The sequence below is a fragment of the Python bivittatus genome, unplaced genomic scaffold, assembly GCF_059951505.1.
Source record: "Python bivittatus isolate LINGU-HERP-01145 unplaced genomic scaffold, Pbiv_v1 ctg000070_np1212, whole genome shotgun sequence".
Classification (NCBI taxonomy): Eukaryota; Metazoa; Chordata; class Lepidosauria; order Squamata; family Pythonidae; genus Python; species Python bivittatus.
In genome coordinates this window covers 48,272,138-48,289,823 of record NW_028277034.1, presented here as the reverse complement: position 1 = coordinate 48,289,823, position 17,686 = coordinate 48,272,138, and the positions used below count along the sequence as shown (strand labels likewise).

General features: G+C 40.4%; 1 protein-coding gene across 1 annotated transcript in view; it reads left to right on the top strand.

Moving 5' to 3' along the window:
- GPAT3 (glycerol-3-phosphate acyltransferase 3) overlaps nucleotides 1-16,417 on the top strand; it is a 42,938-nt gene extending 26,521 nt beyond the window's left edge. Inside the window, exons 4-12 of the mRNA XM_007437107.4 lie at nucleotides 2,099-2,173; nucleotides 4,669-4,758; nucleotides 8,913-9,006; nucleotides 10,662-10,777; nucleotides 11,930-11,985; nucleotides 12,664-12,749; nucleotides 13,466-13,594; nucleotides 13,761-13,840; nucleotides 15,468-16,417. Of these exons, the coding sequence (XP_007437169.1) occupies nucleotides 2,099-2,173; nucleotides 4,669-4,758; nucleotides 8,913-9,006; nucleotides 10,662-10,777; nucleotides 11,930-11,985; nucleotides 12,664-12,749; nucleotides 13,466-13,594; nucleotides 13,761-13,840; nucleotides 15,468-15,588 (847 nt within the window). The 3' untranslated portion in view covers nucleotides 15,589-16,417. The remainder of the gene's footprint in view (nucleotides 1-2,098; nucleotides 2,174-4,668; nucleotides 4,759-8,912; nucleotides 9,007-10,661; nucleotides 10,778-11,929; nucleotides 11,986-12,663; nucleotides 12,750-13,465; nucleotides 13,595-13,760; nucleotides 13,841-15,467) is intronic.
- Nucleotides 16,418-17,686: the final 1,269 nt, after the last annotated feature.

Genomic DNA, 17,686 nt, shown 5'->3' with positions numbered 1-17,686 from the left:
TGCAGAAGGAATGAGGGTGTGGCAAACATCTCAGAAGGGACCCTCCCTGGTTTCCTGGGATGTAAAGGTGAGAAAAGAGGAATGTATTTCTAGACTTGAAGGGTTCTGTTAATGTAACCTTGCAATGAAGATAGTGCTAGTACTTCTGGGTGTGCTTTTGTCTGGACTCAGAAAGCTGAAAAGGAAAGTCCCTCAGATAGGCAGGCCTGATGCTATGAAAGGCTGTCTAGATGACAATCATCACCTTGAATTGTACCCAGAAACTCACTAGTAACCAGTGCAGCTTGAAAAACCAAGTATACAGTATATGAATCAGTGGATGTGTACGTATATCGGTGGACGTGGTGGAAGCAAGGATGGTTTGCAAGGAGAGGACCTCATATCTTTAAAATCTTTCAGCTTATTGTTTCTTACTCGTTTTCTGTTACGTCGCATAACATTGCTTACTCCAAGAAGGAACAACATGATGGGTGTATACGCATATTGCCCTTAAAATATGTAATAGTAAAAAATGCTAGAGTATTTTCTAACACTTCATGCGTATTTCACTCTTCTTCATTTATAGATCATCCCTGGCTAATTTAGCCAGCTTCCACCTCTGCTGCACACATTTAAGGAACACAGTTGAAATGCCTTTAGGGAAATTGTTAAAACTTCTGCTGGTGTATTTATGCTGGCAACACTATTGCAGATATGCCATGCCTGGTTGCAAGTACACATTGGCACATTCCTAGGATTTACATCAGCATCCTGCTATTTGGGGAGTTTGCTCTCTCTCTGTTTATGAAATGCAAACATTGTGGTTATAACATAAAGTTCAGATTGCATAATTCCCATTGAGGATCGTGAGAAAGCGCTACTGTTATGATTTCTAAACTTTTATAATGGCTTGTCAGGTATTGAGAAAGGCGTTGTTGAAACTGGCTTTCTCCAAATGCTGCAGAACAAGCTTGAAGCAAAAACAGCCATGGATTTATGTCACTGATTCTCAAACATTTTGGTCTCAGGACCCTTTACATAAAAATGATTTAAGGGCCCCAAAGAGCTTTGGTTTATGTGGGTGATACCTACTGATATTTACTGTATTAGAAATTAAAACTGAGAAATTTTAAAATATTTATGTGATTTTGCAGACCCCTTGAAAGGGTCTCGGGGTCCCCAGACCACACTTTGAGAACTGCTGATTTAGATGATACAACCAACTTCAGGGTTTTCCAGACGCCCATTCAAAAAAACCTTTTTGTGTGACTAGCTGAGCACCTCTGCTCAGCAAGCAGATCAAAGCAAGCATAGTTGTATCCAAATAATGAATCATTAAAAATAGGCTGGTGATGAGCCTAACTGAAATCAAGGAACATCAAAAAAGTTTTGTAGGTGTTGTTCAGTTTTTTATGACAGACTCAGTTGGATGCTATTATTGCTTCCTGGGCTCTTGGAAATAATCTCTCTGAATAATTGCATTGAAACCTGGTGTTCATAGAAAGACGAGAGAGCCAGTTTCGTGTAGTGGTTAAGACATCAGACTAGAAACCGGAAGACCAGGAGTTCTACTCCTTCCTTAGGCACGAAGCTTGCTGGGTGACCTTGGGCCAGTCCCTCACTCTCAGCCCTAGGAAGACGGCAATGGCAAACCGCTTCTGAAGTCTTGCTAAGAAAACTGCAAGGACTTGTCCAGGCAGTTGCCAGGAATCAAAACTGACTCGAAGGCGAAAGAAAGAAAGGAAGAGAGAGGGAGAGGGAGGGAGGGATGGAGGGAGAGAAAGAGAAAGAGGAGACAAACCATCTATGCCCACAAACTTAGGTTTAAATGCTCTTTACCAGAATCCTTGATGAATGTACTCAGCTGTACCTGGATAGGGGACCTCCAAAAAACCTGATGTAACTTATCCTCGGTTTCATTGTGGAAGAAAAACACAGTGTGATGTAATAAACATATTAATATAATATATTTATATATATATTATATAATAAACAAGAGATCAGGAGGTTTCTCAAAAAAAGAGTTACTAGAGAGGGACACCTGTTGCCAAAACAGAGGATCTGCTGATCTCAAATGAATAATGGGTAATACATTTTGACTTTCCTTTTTGTTTTTCAGAATTACCTTAGCAACCATTGGGGTACTGTCCATCATTGTGGGGACTACCCTGGTAGGAAAGCTGCCAAATGGAGAGTAAGTGGACCCACTTTTTGTTGGTAAAATTAACCAATCCGCCTTCTGGAATATAGATCACAAAACTGAGTAATGACAGTTTGAGGAACTTTCTTGCTATGGCGTGGGCATTACTGCAAGCATGCAAAATCTGCTCTCAGAATTGTTGAAATGTAGTATTAACAGTGCTTTTAAAATATAATCTGTAGTGCTGTGCAGAATCCTGAACTGAGGTGGAAGAAGACTTAAAACAAGGGAGAGTGAGATTTGGAAATGTGTTGCGTGTTGCTGAGGTTTTTGAAAGAGAAACTCTTCTGGAAGTGGGTGGTGGTAGAGGTAGAGGAGCGAATGTTAGAAGCGGGGATTTATTGGGGCCATGGAGGAGCTGATACTGGATCTACAGCTGGATCGTTAAGTGGATAGGAAGCAAGTATAAGGATCTTAAGGCACGGGGTGATCAGGGATGAGAAAAATGAATGATTTGGGAAACACAGTGCTGGATCAGCATGAGATGATCAAGTGAAAACCATGTAACTGCTATAATGTAGGTGAGAGATGACTTGAGTATGGGTGAGATTTTTTGTTTTCAGTGTTGTAGAGCAAGGGAGGTTGTCCTTTTTGGTGCCCCCTTGCACCTTCAGAAACCATATTTCTGAATTCATTAAAGCATTTATACTGCCGCCCAACTCAGAAAACATGACCCTGAATAACATATGAAAAAGAAAAAGAAAGAAAAAGCATAATCAACCAATACAGGTAGTCCTCCTTAACAATGGTAATTGGGACCAGAAATTCCATTGCTAAGCAACACGGTCGTAAAGCACATCATCACGTGACTGTGCTGCCTAGCGACAGCAGTTCCAGCACTTCCAGTTACCATCATTAAGTGAATCCCATGTGGGCCGTTAAGCAAGGAGCTCACATGACTGTGATTTCCTGCCAGCTTCCCCATTGAGTTTGCTCGTGGGAAGCCAGCAGGGAAGGTCACAAATTGCGATTACATGACCGCAGGACGCTGCAATGGTTGGAAATCCGGGCTGGTTACTGAGCGCCTAAATTGCAATTAAGTGACCATGGAGGCGCTGTGATGACCAGAACTTTGAGGACCAGTTGTAAGTACCACTCATTCAGCGCCTTCATAACTTCGAACAGTTGCTGAACGAGTGATTGTTAAGCAAGGACTGCCTGTACAAAACAAGCAATCAAGTTGTTTTAGTAAGGTTTTTATCTCTGTGTGTGTGCAGTCAAGTCAGCGTTGACTCCTGGTGACAAGTCCCTGCAGTTTTCTGGATAGATTTTGGAAGTGGTTTGCCCTTGCCTGCTTCCTAGGGCTGAGAGACAATGACTGGCCCAAGGTCACCCAGCTGGCTTCATGCCTAAGGTGGGACTGGAACTCACTGTGTCCTGGTTTCTAGCCTAGGCCTTAACCACTACATCAAACTGGCTGTCTTTAGTAAGTTAAGACTTACTAAAAAAAAAAAAATAGCAATCAGAGCTGAACTCTCCTATAACTTATCAAATAGGGAACTCTCTTCAACCTGAGCCCAAGGCCCAGGGAAAGAGCCAGGTCTTAATCATCCTTCTAAGTGCCTGCAGGGTTGGGACCAACCGTATGTCAGTGATGGGTGGGGGAGATAATTCCAAATTTGGAAAACAAATCACCCAGGAACAGAGGCGTGATAGCCTAACACATTTTGGGGGCCAGAAAACAATAAGAAAGTGTAAGGCTTTGTTCTAGGTTTAAAGTCTTAAAAAAGAAAATAGTGAAAAGCCATAGGTATTCTGCTGAAAAGGATGGACAGAAACATGAGGATCGGTAAGGAAAAGGGGAACAGGAAAACAGACTGCTTGGAGAAAAGACAAGTTCCATCATGGGCAAACTTGAGTTTGAGATGATGACAAAAGCAGTCAGGAGAACAACCCACAAGCTAGCTAGTTTGGTGTAGTGGTTAAGGCATCAGGCTAGAAATCAAAAGACTGTGAGTTCTAGTCCTGCTTAGGCACAAAGCCAGCTGGGTGACCTTGGGCCAGTCATTCTCAGTCCCAGGAAGGAGGCAAGGGCAAACCACTTCCAAAAAACCTTGCCAAGAGAACTGCAGGGACTTGTCCAGGCAGCCTCTGAGAATCAGACACAATTGAACAGATTAAAAATAAGTAAGTAAGTAAGTAAAGAGAGAGAGAGAGAGAGAAAGAAAGGAAGAGAGGGAGGGAGGGAGGGAGGGAAAGAGAAAGAAAGAAAGAAAGAAAGAAAGAAAGAAAGAAAGAAAGAGAGAGAGAGAGAGAGAAAGAAAGAAAGAAAGAAAGAAAGAAAGAAAGAAAGAAAGAAAGAAAGAAAGAAAGAAAGAAAGAAAGAAAGAAAGAAAGATTCTTTCAGGCCTGGGCTGTCCTTCAGTTTATTTAATAATCAATGCATCCTGGCTCCTCCCTTGTTATTTAGGTGATAAACTTGATTTGTGGTCTGGAGAATCAATTGATGAGATTTCCAAACCTGTTCCATGTGATGTTCTGTTTTGCAGAACCAAAGACTGGCTGAGTGATCTTGTTCATCTCACCTGCTGTCGAATCTTAGTCAGGGCACTCTCTGGAAGCATTCATTATCACAACAGGTGAGTGAAATCATGTATGTCTTTTCAAATGCTGTAATTTGCTAAGCTCTCTTGCTACGTTGGTGTCAGGTTCAGCCCAAAGACAGTACAGGTCTAGTACGATAGCTTTTATTAGCTTCCAACCACAGACAGAACCCTGCCAGACTGAATCTAAACTCCTCAAGCCAGCAAGCAAAACCCTGCAAATTCCTTAGGGTGGTGCCAGTCTCAGCTTCTTAACCTTCCCACGCTCATGCTGGGGGCTAAGGCAATGCTTATCTCCCCGAGCGCAGCCTTCATCGAAGCATTCCATCACAGTTGGAGAGCAAACCCAACCAATGCATTATGCAAACTGGATTGGATTACCATAGCCAAGGGGTCCTGTTTTCTAAGTCTCTTGCCCATCCCCATGCCATATCTCTCATTAACAAGCTACCTTCTGTTATTTGAAGAATGGTTTATGTGTTCCATGCTTGCTTTTAAGAATATTAAAAAATAGGCATCCTCGCTTGTCCTCTGTAAGAATGCATGTACTTTGTCATCCTAGGGTTTTCCCACTTCATTCTGCTTCTGTGTATGTAGGTCCTAAGGTAGTGGTAGGCAACGTGTGGTCATTCTGAGAAACTAGAATTCAAATTCTCATCAGTCCTAGCCCATAGTGAATGATGATGATGAAATGACTAGTGACTTCTGGGCTGTGTGTCACCTCCTTCACCACCATGTAATTGCACTTTTGAAATTTGGGCGAGGCAATTTAAACCTAATTTTCAATAATAATAATAATAATAATAATAATAATAATAATTGTTATTATTATTATATAATTATATAATAATTATATAACAATTATTATATAATAATTATATAATTAATAATAATAATACTTATTATTTTGATTTATTATGACTGCCTATTCCAAAAAACTCAGGACCATTCACAACATCAATATACAATTAAAATAGTTAAAAACAAAAATAACAAAACAGCCTAGATTAAAAAGCAGCCTTAAGAATAAAAAAAGCAAACACACTAATCCTGGTCCTGGGAACAGAGCCAGATCTTAAGAGCCTTCCAGGACCCCTGGAGAGTGGGTGCCACACATATCTCTGAGTGATTGCTTAAAAAGTGGGAATGGGAACAGATTTTCTCTAGGAGGTCTTCCTCTCCCATTTCCTCTTAAGTTCCACCAAAAAGAGCAGAACTTTTTTTCCTTTCTTCATCCAGTGATATTCTAGTGTCACCTGATGACCTCCTGAAGCCCTCCAGAAGATGAAGAAGCTGAACTGTGTCAGCCTTACTAGATAGACCAGACAGGAAACATGACCACATGAGCTAATTCTACTTTATTGTAAAGCTACATTAACAGAATCTTGCAAGTCTGAAAGTACAATTCTCTCACCTTCTCCTTTACAGCCCAAGAAACTAGGCAGGGTCCCTTCTGAGCCTCTTGCTTCAGCCAGTATCCAGCTGCAGGCTATGCTGTCTCTTATCTGACCGTTCTCTTGGCAGCATCTCCTGGCCCTGTTTCCCATAGTCTTTCCCACATACCATCACAGTTGTGACCACCTTTCAAATGTGGCCAGTTTAGAGAGACGTACTGATGGACTTGAAGGCTCATTGCTATTCTGTCTCCCCAGTCTCAGTAGTACAGATGACATAAGTGGGCAGAAGCTCTTTCTCCAAGTCAGGTGCTTTCTCTGAGCCAAGTCTCATCTTCAGGACTTTATTTTTCTATACTGAGAGAGGCAGTGATTCTCCATCTTTTTCTGCAAGGAAACAACTGAAAGTGGGATATGAATCCTTGGAGAGTTTCAAGATGGGACAAGTCGTTCGCCTCTATTCACCATGTGGCCTGGAAGTTCCCTGCTCCTGGAACCTTTGTTTTTATTTTCACCTGAACTTACCCAGATATCATAATCCACTGAGGAAGAGCATTTTCATGTTCTGCTGCTGTTGACATGGTGATCTGAATCAAGGCCTTTTCTGTGTTGACACCCTCCCTTTGTAATGCTTCCTGGTGCTAATTCCAAGATGCTTTAAGTGTCACATGGAGATTTCTTTAATTTTCCCAGGCTTTTTTTTAGAGAACTGATTTAATCAAAGTGCCATTAATGTTTGCCTCTGATACTATATTATTTAACATCTCTTTTGTCTTAACTTTTTAAATTATTGTTTTCACAGCTAAAGTCTGGGAACCTTTGGCAGTGAATAGCAGGGATATATATATATTCAAAACAGAAGTTCCCTCAATAGCTATTAATTAGAATAGTTAAATGGTATTTTCCTCACTCTTTTAATTATCTTAAGCTTCCTGTGGAGTACCTTTCTAGATGAAGCTTTGTGATAACTCAGCAAAGGAAGTTCTTAATTCTTTGGCTGTTCAAATTTTAAATTTTGGAGGAAGGCAAAAAGATTGGTGTCCTCTAATGTTCCATCTTCATCCTGAAGACTTGTTTGTTAAAAAACACCCAAGTGTACAGATGTGACCAATGTGGCTTAAGAGGCAACATTTATATGATGTACAGAATCTAGGGTTGTTTAGTGCACCATTTCCTGAACCCAAAGTCTTCCTAGTTTGCCCATGTCTTAACCTTGACTATACTGGAAAAAGAACTCTGGAAAAAAGAGTTATTATTCTTGAACTACTGCCCAAATAATGGGATGCTGCAGTTTGTAATAATAATGATGCCCCAGTTGCATTAATTTCTTTTCCTGTTGACCTGTTACTCTTTGACATTCCTACGCATGTCATAGAGGCACACATGTATCATCACCACCTCGCCATCTGCAGATGATTCTCATGTGAAGCAACAGTGGAATGATGGTGGTGCCCATTCACTGATTCTACCTCAGTAGTTGAGTATGGGCTGTCCACATACATTTGATATTTCTGTGCCTGGGGAGCACCCATTTCATATGTGAGGTGGTCTGCGTGGTAGAGGATTGATAACGAAGCTCAAGCTCAGATACTTTGGCCACCTAATGCGAAGAGAGGACTCTTTGGAAAAGACCCTGATGCTGGGAAAGATGGAAGGCAAAAGGAGAAGGGGACGGCAGAGGATGAGATGGTTAGATGGCATTACTGAAGCAATGAGCATGAAACTGAGCAAACTCAGGGAGGCAGTGAAGGACAGGAAGGCCTGGTGTGATATGGTTCATGGGGTCATGAAGAGTCTGACATGACTTAATGACTGAACAACTGTGTGGTAGATTAGGGAAGAGAGAGTTAATTCCTCAGCAAGTGGTAGTTGGACCAAAAGAAACATTTGGAAGAACCTTCACTGCTGCATTGAACTAACTAAACAACTTAATCAGCTGCTTTCTTTAACAGGATATCTATTTACAATGCACCTACATCATAAAGGGAATTATACTCTATCTTTCTATTTCCTTTGGTGCCTATCACTTGGTGAAGGTGTTTATTCATCTCTTAGTTGTTTGTTTATTGGCTTATATTTTGTCTTCCCTCTAAGGGTTTAAGGTGGTATACATAACTTCCTCCTCCATTTTTTTCCCCACAGCAACCATCCTCCAAGATAGGCTGGTCAGAGAGTGACTGGCCAAAGTCACCCAATGGGCTTCTGTACTTGAGGGTGAACTTGAACTTGGTTGTCCCCAGTCCTAACCCAACACCTGAGTAGGGGCAAACCCAATTCTTACTTCTCACAGACAAATGAATGTTATTTTTAATGGCCTCACAATTACTTGAAGCCAGTTGAGCATTTAACAAGCATCTCTATTCTCATTTCTGCTGGTAGATTATAAGCTTGTTTTGCTGTGGTGTTTTTAAAACTGAAGATGAGGGCAGCCTGATGCCATTCAGATCTTTTGGGCTGAAATTCCCATTATCTTTGGCGCTGGCTGAACTTACAGGAATTGTAACTCAAAACATTGCTGGTTAGAGTCCTGTTGTTTTAAAGTTGCATAAAATTATCAATTGTAGGAGGTGGAAGAAAACTTGGAGATCATCAAAGTCAACCCGTGTACTGTCTTCAAAGTATTTCTTTTTACAGGAAGAAGCATGAGAAACAGCTTAAAAACATGAAAAATGACACTTCTCTTTTTTAGTTTTAAATGGGCGGTAGTGGTGAAATCCTCAAATGTAGAGGAGTTACGGGTATTATGGGGTGGTGGTTCTACAGCAATGTTGTGAATCACATCTACTCTAATTGCAGGGAGAACCGACCACAGAGGGGTGGAATTTGTGTAGCCAACCACACATCTCCGATAGATGTTATAATCTTGACAAATGATGGCTGTTACACAATGGTACGTCACAATATCTTGAGAATTTTGTAACTGCAAGAGCCAAAGGTTGCATAAACCCCTTAATGGAAAATCAATATCCCTTAGTCATTTCCTGGTTTCCAAGAACTGTGCAGAAGTTCTTGCTCTAAATTGAGCACTTCCTTGGTGAAAAATTTGGGGAAGAGAGACTGACGCTTCAATAAATTGCGTAGAAGCTATGTAGTAATGATATAAACTAATATCGTTTTGTGTTCTTACTTGCCAGCCGATTTGGGTAGAAATCTCAATTTCTTTTCTGAAGTTCAGCCCCACCTTTTTTTAAAACCACTTTTGCCTCCTTGCAAGTAGTCTGCTGGACTGAGTAGAGTGTTCCCACTCTGATGTGGGAAATGAAAGAAATCTTACATGCTGTCAAAGAGTGGATCTTGCACAAGTGCAGCATGGCCAGAAAAAGAGTTGTTTTTGCCAAGCAAAGTAGTAGTAGTGTCAGAGGATTTATACAATTCAGCAACATGAAGTCTGTGTGTTCAGTTCAGTGCCATGAAATCATTAAATAAGTCGTGAAATAACATTCTGTGAGACTTGGATCTTTTCGAGGGAAGGAACAATCCTTTTTGCAGTCCAGTTAAAAGTTACCATGTTTCAGCCACATGTTTTAACCCTGTAGCTGGGCTCACAGTGTCATGATTTATTGAATATATTACAATGGGCTGGATTCATACAACATGCTAATTTATAAGTCATATTTTACAAACCAAAATGGCTAGATTTGCAAGCACACGACATACTAAGCCAAAAACATATAAACCCACTTTATGGCTTAGCTTAACTAAGGTTTGTTTCAAAATCCATAACTGGCTAGATTCTCATAAGATGCTGAGACATAAACTATGGATTAAAGATCCCAAGGATTGGGGGGCATGGAAGACATTGAACCAAAATTAAATGATAGACAACCCGTGACCCCTTGGGGTCATTGTTTCAGAGCTACTTATTTATCTAAACAGAGAAACAGAATGACCATGGGTTCGGGGGGGGGGGGCGGCAAAAAAGCATTTGGAGCGGGAGCAATTTCCGACTTTCTGCCAGCTTCCCCACTGTCACCACCTTTTTTCAGTTGTATCACTTTCAGTTTTGGAAGCAGCTGGCCAATGCAATGGAGAAATCATTTCTGTGGCAGAACCTTTGAAGGGGAGAAGCACCAGGTGTCCTCTTCTGTCCATGGCTTCTCGGCAAATGTCCCTGCTCCTCGCATTGGCATCAGAAGGGGAATACATAACTAGAGCCCTGTGTTTCCATCATAAAATCTTAATTTGAAACCAGCTTTGTTTACAAAAAGGGAAGACTGGTAACCTATTCCAGGTGTGCAAAGGACTTCTGCTGCTGCTTTATTCTGTCTATCTGTCTATCTACTGTAGTTCTCAGAGCTTCCCACATGAGACAGCTCTAAATATCTTGGTCATCCCCAAATTGGGTGCCTTGGTAATCTGTATAAAGCTTGTGGTTGAGGAAATGGGAGCTGACAAGTGTTGAGTACTGCAGTTGTACTTCTTAAGGAGTTGAAGGAACTTGTGCTATTTAATTAATTAATTAATTAATCAAATGTATATGGCCGCCCATCTCATAAATTGTTATTTAACTGTCTTTTTTTTTTTTTGGTGGGAATGAATTTCCAGGTTGGACAGTCTCATGGGGGTGTAATGGGCGTCATTCAAAGAGCCACAGTCAAGGCCTCTCCCCACATCTGGTTTGAGCGTTCTGAAATAAAAGATCGCCATCTAGTGACAAAAAGGTAGAGTGTTTCTCCCCCCCCTTTTTAAAATTTTTTTGCAAAAAGCTTATTCTCTAGCTCTTGAATTCAGGCTGCATATTTTATTTTACTCTGGACTCTCCACCTAGAGTTGTAATGGTGTTGAGTGGCTTACATATTTAACATAATAAAATAGAAATAAAGAAATAAATATTTGTGAACCTTGGTATGCTTAGCACTTCTTATGTTGTCCTGCTAATCAGTTAAACTCAGAAAATGTTCTCGGGAAGCCCAATGAATGTCAGGTTAGGAACTACAGGTGAGACTTTGCTAACAAAATGAATGGATTTCTCATCCTGGATCATGGGTAAACAGCAGCCTTGACTCTCTTCCCTCTGCCTCTAACATTGTTGTAATTGCTAGTTCTTATCATGGATATATGTCAGAAACGATATTAATCCCCCAAATGCAGAGTTTTATGTTGGGTTTTCTTTTGTAGCTTGCATCCTCTCTCTGTGTCTATCTCGTAGGGAAATGGAAAGCCAGGAAGGAGAAATTGGAGTTGGCCGGGGTCTCTGATTGCGTGCAAGCAAAGGAAAATCTTGCGTCATTCATTCAGATACTACTAGGAAAATTAAGAAAGTTATGGGAGGGGGTTTTGCTGTGTTTCCAACCATATCCAAATACTCTGCAGAAAAATCCCAGTTGCAGTGTCTTCATATACAATGGCTATTCTTATAAAAGTTACCCTCCAAAAGATGGCAGGAAGACAGGAAATAAATTAATTAAATAGGACCACAGAACTAGGTTATGGAATGCACACCTTCCTCTGCTTTAAGGGGGCATAGGGACGTTTAACTTGCATCAATAGAGCCTTGTAAACATGGTCAGGAGGTTTTGGACTACACTCCCATCAACACAGCCAACTTGATGGGATTTGTGGTTTAAAACATTTGATACGTACTAGGTTGAAGAAAGTGCCATGTTTACAGCAGTTTGATTTTGGCTGTGTCCTAAAAAAATGGGCCTTTGGCCTCAGCTGGGCTTAGCATCTCCTTCCTATCCCTGAAACTTCTACTGTTGCCTTCTCTAAAACCTGAATGAATCTTCTGATATCATTGAAAGATGATTCCATTATGAAAATCTCTCCTGTATTCTGAGGGAATGCCTGAAATATTTCTCCATTTCTTTTAGACTAAGGGAACACATTGCTAACAAGGACAAATTGCCCATCTTAATCTTTCCAGAAGGTAAAATCCACAAACCAGAATGTACATTTGTGTTCAAGCTGTTTCTGTGTGGTTGTTTATGATCAGGTCTGGGTGAATTATTTCTTCTTTCTCATACACTGAAATGTTATGAGATCACTTGTACTTTGGTGAAACAAAAGGTTAGAGGAGAAATATTTGCAAAATTTTTTAGAGGCAAGGAAGTGAGATGAACTTTTTAAGATTCAGGTTAAGCTTACCCTAAAACCAGGGTATTGTAGTTTGACTTTTTGTTTATTTTTCCGTTTTTGACAAAAGGGAACAAAAAAATTGGTATCAATTATGAGGAAATAATTCAGCATCCCAGTAGTATTATATTTGGGGTAGTGATTGTCCCTTGACTGGAAGTTGGCAGGTTAGCATGAGTTCAGTTTAGAAGTTCAGCTGGAGGTGCAGAGAATTTCAAACTAGGTAGAAGAGTGGGGTACAAATGCATGCAGTCCCTCCCTCCCTCCCTCCCTCCCTCTCTCCTTCCCTCCCTGACCTCTACCCATTCAGTCAGTGGTCCGAAGGAAAACTGAATTTGTGTTTGCTTAAACTCCATTCTGCATGATCAAGAATCTCAGAGAAGCAGGGTCTTAGATCATGCTATTTATTATGTATATCTTGACTGGAAGCACATGTTCATCTCTCTCTCTCTCTCTCTTTTTTTTGGTCCAGGCACTTGCATAAACAACACTTCAGTTATGATGTTCAAAAAGGGAAGCTTTGAAATAGGTGCCACCATCTATCCCGTAGCAATCAAGGTATGTGCAGAGAATAAGGAAGATGATCTTGATGGAAATATGCAAGCTCCGTTGCCAAGGGATAAAACATTTGTAAAGTCCAGAACGTCCAGATAACATTTGGAAATGGGTCAGACAGTAACCTCCCTAATTCACTGAATGAGGAGGAGGAGGAGGAAGAGGAACAGCACAATCAGACTTGCAAGATTCTGTTGTTATAGCCAGTCTAGTGGGGTTGATAGTATATGAATAGAAATCTTTCTGATGTGACTCAAAAGCTGCTCAGCTTTGCCACCTGGTGAAAGCTAGACCAGCCTTGTCCAAGCAGGCTTTCTCCAAATGCCTTGGATATCCACTCCGACCATCTATTGGAAGCATGGCTAAAGATGAGGGAGGCTGGGAGTTACAGTTCAGTGACATCCAAAGTGCCTCAAGTTGTCCACCCTGCCCCGATTCACAATCTATTGATCATCAGCTAATTTTTTTTTTTAATCTGAATCAACGTGGAGGAATACCTTAACTTCAGTGTAGATTACTAATTTTTGGAGGAGGTTTGCTGATGAATGGGAAACAAGGCCAAAACAGTGATTCATGAAATAGGCAGCCTTTCTGGAATGGGAGCACACAGGTTGGAAGTTTCTGCTGTAGTTGTCATGGTCAGCGGACATGTTCTGAAACAGCTTCTTGTATGATGGCTTTGGGCATACGAATGACTCTCCTAGCTCTTTCTGTTGTAGTATGACCCGCAATTTGGCGATGCCTTCTGGAACAGCAGCAAGCATAACATTCTGAGTTACCTCCTGCGAATCATGACTAGCTGGGCCATCGTGTGCCATGTGTGGTACCTGCCACCAGTGACAAGAGAGGTATGTCCCATTCATGTTATTGACTCTTTTTGAGGGCTACTACAACTTCTGAGGCTGGCCCATCCAGAAATGCTTTCTGAGCTCTGCTTCCTCCTGGCTACAGAATTACCTTTTTGCAATCATGTCAATGACTGGATTATATCTTCTTTTGTTCATTTATATGCAGGAAGGAGAAGATGCTGTTCAGTTTGCCAACAGGGTGAAGTCTGCTATTGCTCGCCAAGGAGGCCTTACTGAATTACCCTGGTGAGAAAAAAGATACTAATGTTAATTGGAAAGCAAATGAGCTTTGGAGAAGGAGCTTTTCCCTTATCCTGGGTTGAACAGCCTTTTATGGATGAACTTTACTTTTTAAACAGTGTTTTTGAACTTGGGGCATCTCTGGTGATGATAACTACATCAGTAGAAGGATGGGGTGCAACATTTTCATTGCGCCCCCCCAGTCATCTAGGGTTTGGCTGGACTTGAGTGTTAGAAATTTAGAAATGGATGTGTTCTGCTCTGCAGATATATAATTATATATATACCTAACCTTATTTTGGCCCAGCAAGCAATATTTGTGAATCATAGATTGACTGTTTTGTTGCCTGAGTACAGTAGAACAATCTAGAAATTCTGTGGAGGCTGTAAAATGGGAGATCGTGGATTCAAAATTGCTTACATACAGAAGGATAGTAGTGATCTAGAGATCTAAATGTGGTTTAAAAGCTGTTAAGAAACTTTGTATTTTCTGCATCATCCTCTTTATAAGAAAACTTGATTTAACAGATTCACATTTAGCGGACTTCAGGTACAATGGACAGCATTTTTATTCAGACACACCCCCAGAATAGCAGACATGTCCACTGCATCTAAAGTAGTCTGAATAAGGCATTTAATTTTTTATTTGACATTTACCATATTAGGCATGACTGTGATTTGCATCGTTATATAAATGATGCAAACTACATAATATGCATAATGATGTCATTATTCAAACACTAAATTGATGTTAAAGATGCAATTCCATATTTATTGGACATTTAGGAAGAACAGATAGTTCCTTCTGACTGTATGGTCTGGTAAATCAGGATTTCACTGTACATTCTTTCTGTTGCCATGCTGGAGAATGCAAATGATCAGAGATATATGCTAGATTACATAGCCAGTTCACATTGTCTTCAGAAGAAGATTCAGTATATTGATAGGCTAATGTATAGCCTGCTTATTGGACACTGCTTGGGTATGTGTTTGCATTTTTCTAGATTGCATTTCAGCCTTTAAGATCGTCCAAGGTGAATTAAAATTTTATCAAGCACTTCTAAAACAATTTAAATATTAAATGCATCCAGAACCAATGACTTACAACCAATAAAAAAAGGTTTTATGCTTATTGGTAAATAAACAAGCTATGCAAGATAAAAATGGGGTTACTGCCTACTTAAATTGATCAGGAATGGGATCGATCTAATTTAGAGAATGTAACAGTTGGGTGGTGTCATAAAAAGGTCCTCCCTTGGATTCCCACCAGATGAGCTTTCCATGATAAATGGATATAGAGCAAAATTTCAAATGTGGGCTGTAACTTACAGACAAGTTCATATGCAATAGAAGAACTTTGACTTAATCCTAGAACAAAGAAGAACCTAGTGCAGTAGTATGACAAGCATACTAGAAAGCTATCTTTTACAGTAGTTGCAGTTACTGAACACTCTTCAGTGGTAGCCTTGCATCAAAATTGCAGTAGACTAGCATGGAGGTGATCAGCATGGAGATGACCATCATCATAGCTAGTCCTGCCTTCTTCATGAAGTAGTGACACCAACCTTCTTAATAACATATTGTAATGGATAGATAACTGCATTTCATGGATGTCTCTTTTTGTTCTTTTAAGGGATGGAGGTTTGAAAAGAGCCAAAGTGAAGGAAACTTTTAAGGAAAAGGAACAGAAAATCTACAGCAAGATGATAATAGGAAATGGGACATCGTCAAGTGGATCAGAAGACTTGGGCTGAGCTCCCTCAGCTGATGTTTCTCATGCCTGATCACTGTCAAAAAGGGTGGATTTTCCCCCCATGTAGAAAATAAATAATAAAGCTCTAAGTGTGGGCAGTGGAAAAGACATTTTTCTTGTTTTTCTGCTGCTCACCAATGAGCTCCACTTTTGGTGTCTGGAAAACTAGCTTGAAGCAGAATCAAAAATCCCCATAGTTAAAATGGGTTGCAATTCTTGCCCAAAGGGAATGTATATAAAAATAATAAAAATCAAGTTATTTAATTGTACAAATAATGGTTCTATCATTTAAATGATTAGAGAACGTTTGAACAAATAGTCCTTCCTGGTTGCACTGGGCCACTGTGTATTTGTTTGAATAGATGGTCTGACATTTCCAAAGTTGTTTTGCTGAGTGTGTTTTTGTTACTGTTGTTAATGAAACGTTTGAGGGAAGGAATAAATGGTAGGAATAACTAAGTGTGTCCTTAGGAGTTGCGGTGGGAAACTTAGAATTCCCTCCCCTGTTTCTGTTTTTCAAAAGATGCTTCTAAAACTGGAAGAACTTACAATTGTTTCTCATCTTCCCTGAAAAGGAAACACGGTGGGTTTAAAAGCTCCAACCTGCTTTTCTGTCTGCTCCCTTGATAACAAAATACTAAAAGCTGGATGGAATATACATACATACATACATATATACATACATGCAATATCAGGCAAAAGAAATATTGAACACAATGAATTTCTTTCCTGGGCTATGTTGGCAGCCTGCGTGTATATTTGTCGCTTAACTGTATGAGAAATAGGACTTTGCCTTATGTACATTGAAATAAATTCTATATTTCTAACTAGCAGTAACTTTTTCTTTTGGTAGGACGGTGCTTATGTACCTGTACAGAAGGGGAAACACTGATGATTTACAATCAGCAGCATCCACAGGGGTCAAACAGGATGGGATGGCAGCCTCATCAAGTGGCCCCAGAGCCCCCCTCCCTTGATGTGTGCCCAATGCACAAGTGTCCAAAAGGGACAGACTTCAGTTGCCTGCTGTGGCTGCCATCTTACCTTTTTCGATCCTCTGCCCTGCCGACACTTCTGCTTCCCACCTCCAGCTTCTTCAAACGAGGCAGAAAAAAGCTCATCATTCTTGTTTGCTTTTACTAATAAAAGAACCAGACCAAGAACTAATAGTCAAAGCCTCATCACTTACAAATGCTAATCTTCCCTCCTTAACCACATATGTTGAAGCAAATCTTCGGATCCAAGTTAGTTTCCTTAAACTTCAGCTTGACTCCTAGCAGCTCCATGGACACATCTTTGTAGTTTTCTTAGCAGTATAGAAGTGGTTTGACATTGCCTTCTTTGGGAATTTTTTGTTTTACTTCCTAGACTGGCTTACATCTTTGGGATGTAGATCTGGAGATGTCCCGTGCTTGTAAATAAAAAAATAATTTCTTTTATTCATGGATATGACCAGAGAGCCTGTAGGCTTTGTTCTGCCTGATGCATGCTCTCCTTACTTTGTAGTAATGTTCCTTCCACTGATGTAAAGATCAAAGATGGTGGTTAAAAGAATAAAGGGAGGGTCAGAAAGCCTGTTTCATCAGCACTTTGTAAAAGGCAACTTTGAAGATTTGATTTTAGGACAACGCAAGCTTTGAAAACAATTTAAAAGTGTTTTGGGCTTTGTGCAAGCACAATATCTTTCTATTACACAGATATGCAGACGATACCACCCTCATGGCAGAAAGTGAAGAAGAACTAAAGAGCCTCTTGATGAGGGTGAAAGAGGAGAGTGCGAAAGCTGGCTTGAAACTCAACATTAAAAAAACTAAGATCATGGCATCTGGACCCATCAATTCCTGGCAAATAGGAGGGGTAGAAATGGAAGCAGTAACAGACTTCATTTATTTGGGCTCCAAATAGATGGAGACTGCAGATGGAGACTGCAGCCATGAAATTAAAAGACGCTTGCTCCTTGGGAGGAAAGCTATGGCAAACCTAGATAGCATATTAAAAAGCAGAGACGTCACCTTGCCGACAAAGATCCGCATAGTCAAAGCTATGGTTTTTCCAGTAGTAATGTATGGCTGTGAGAGCTGGACCATAAAGAAGGCTGA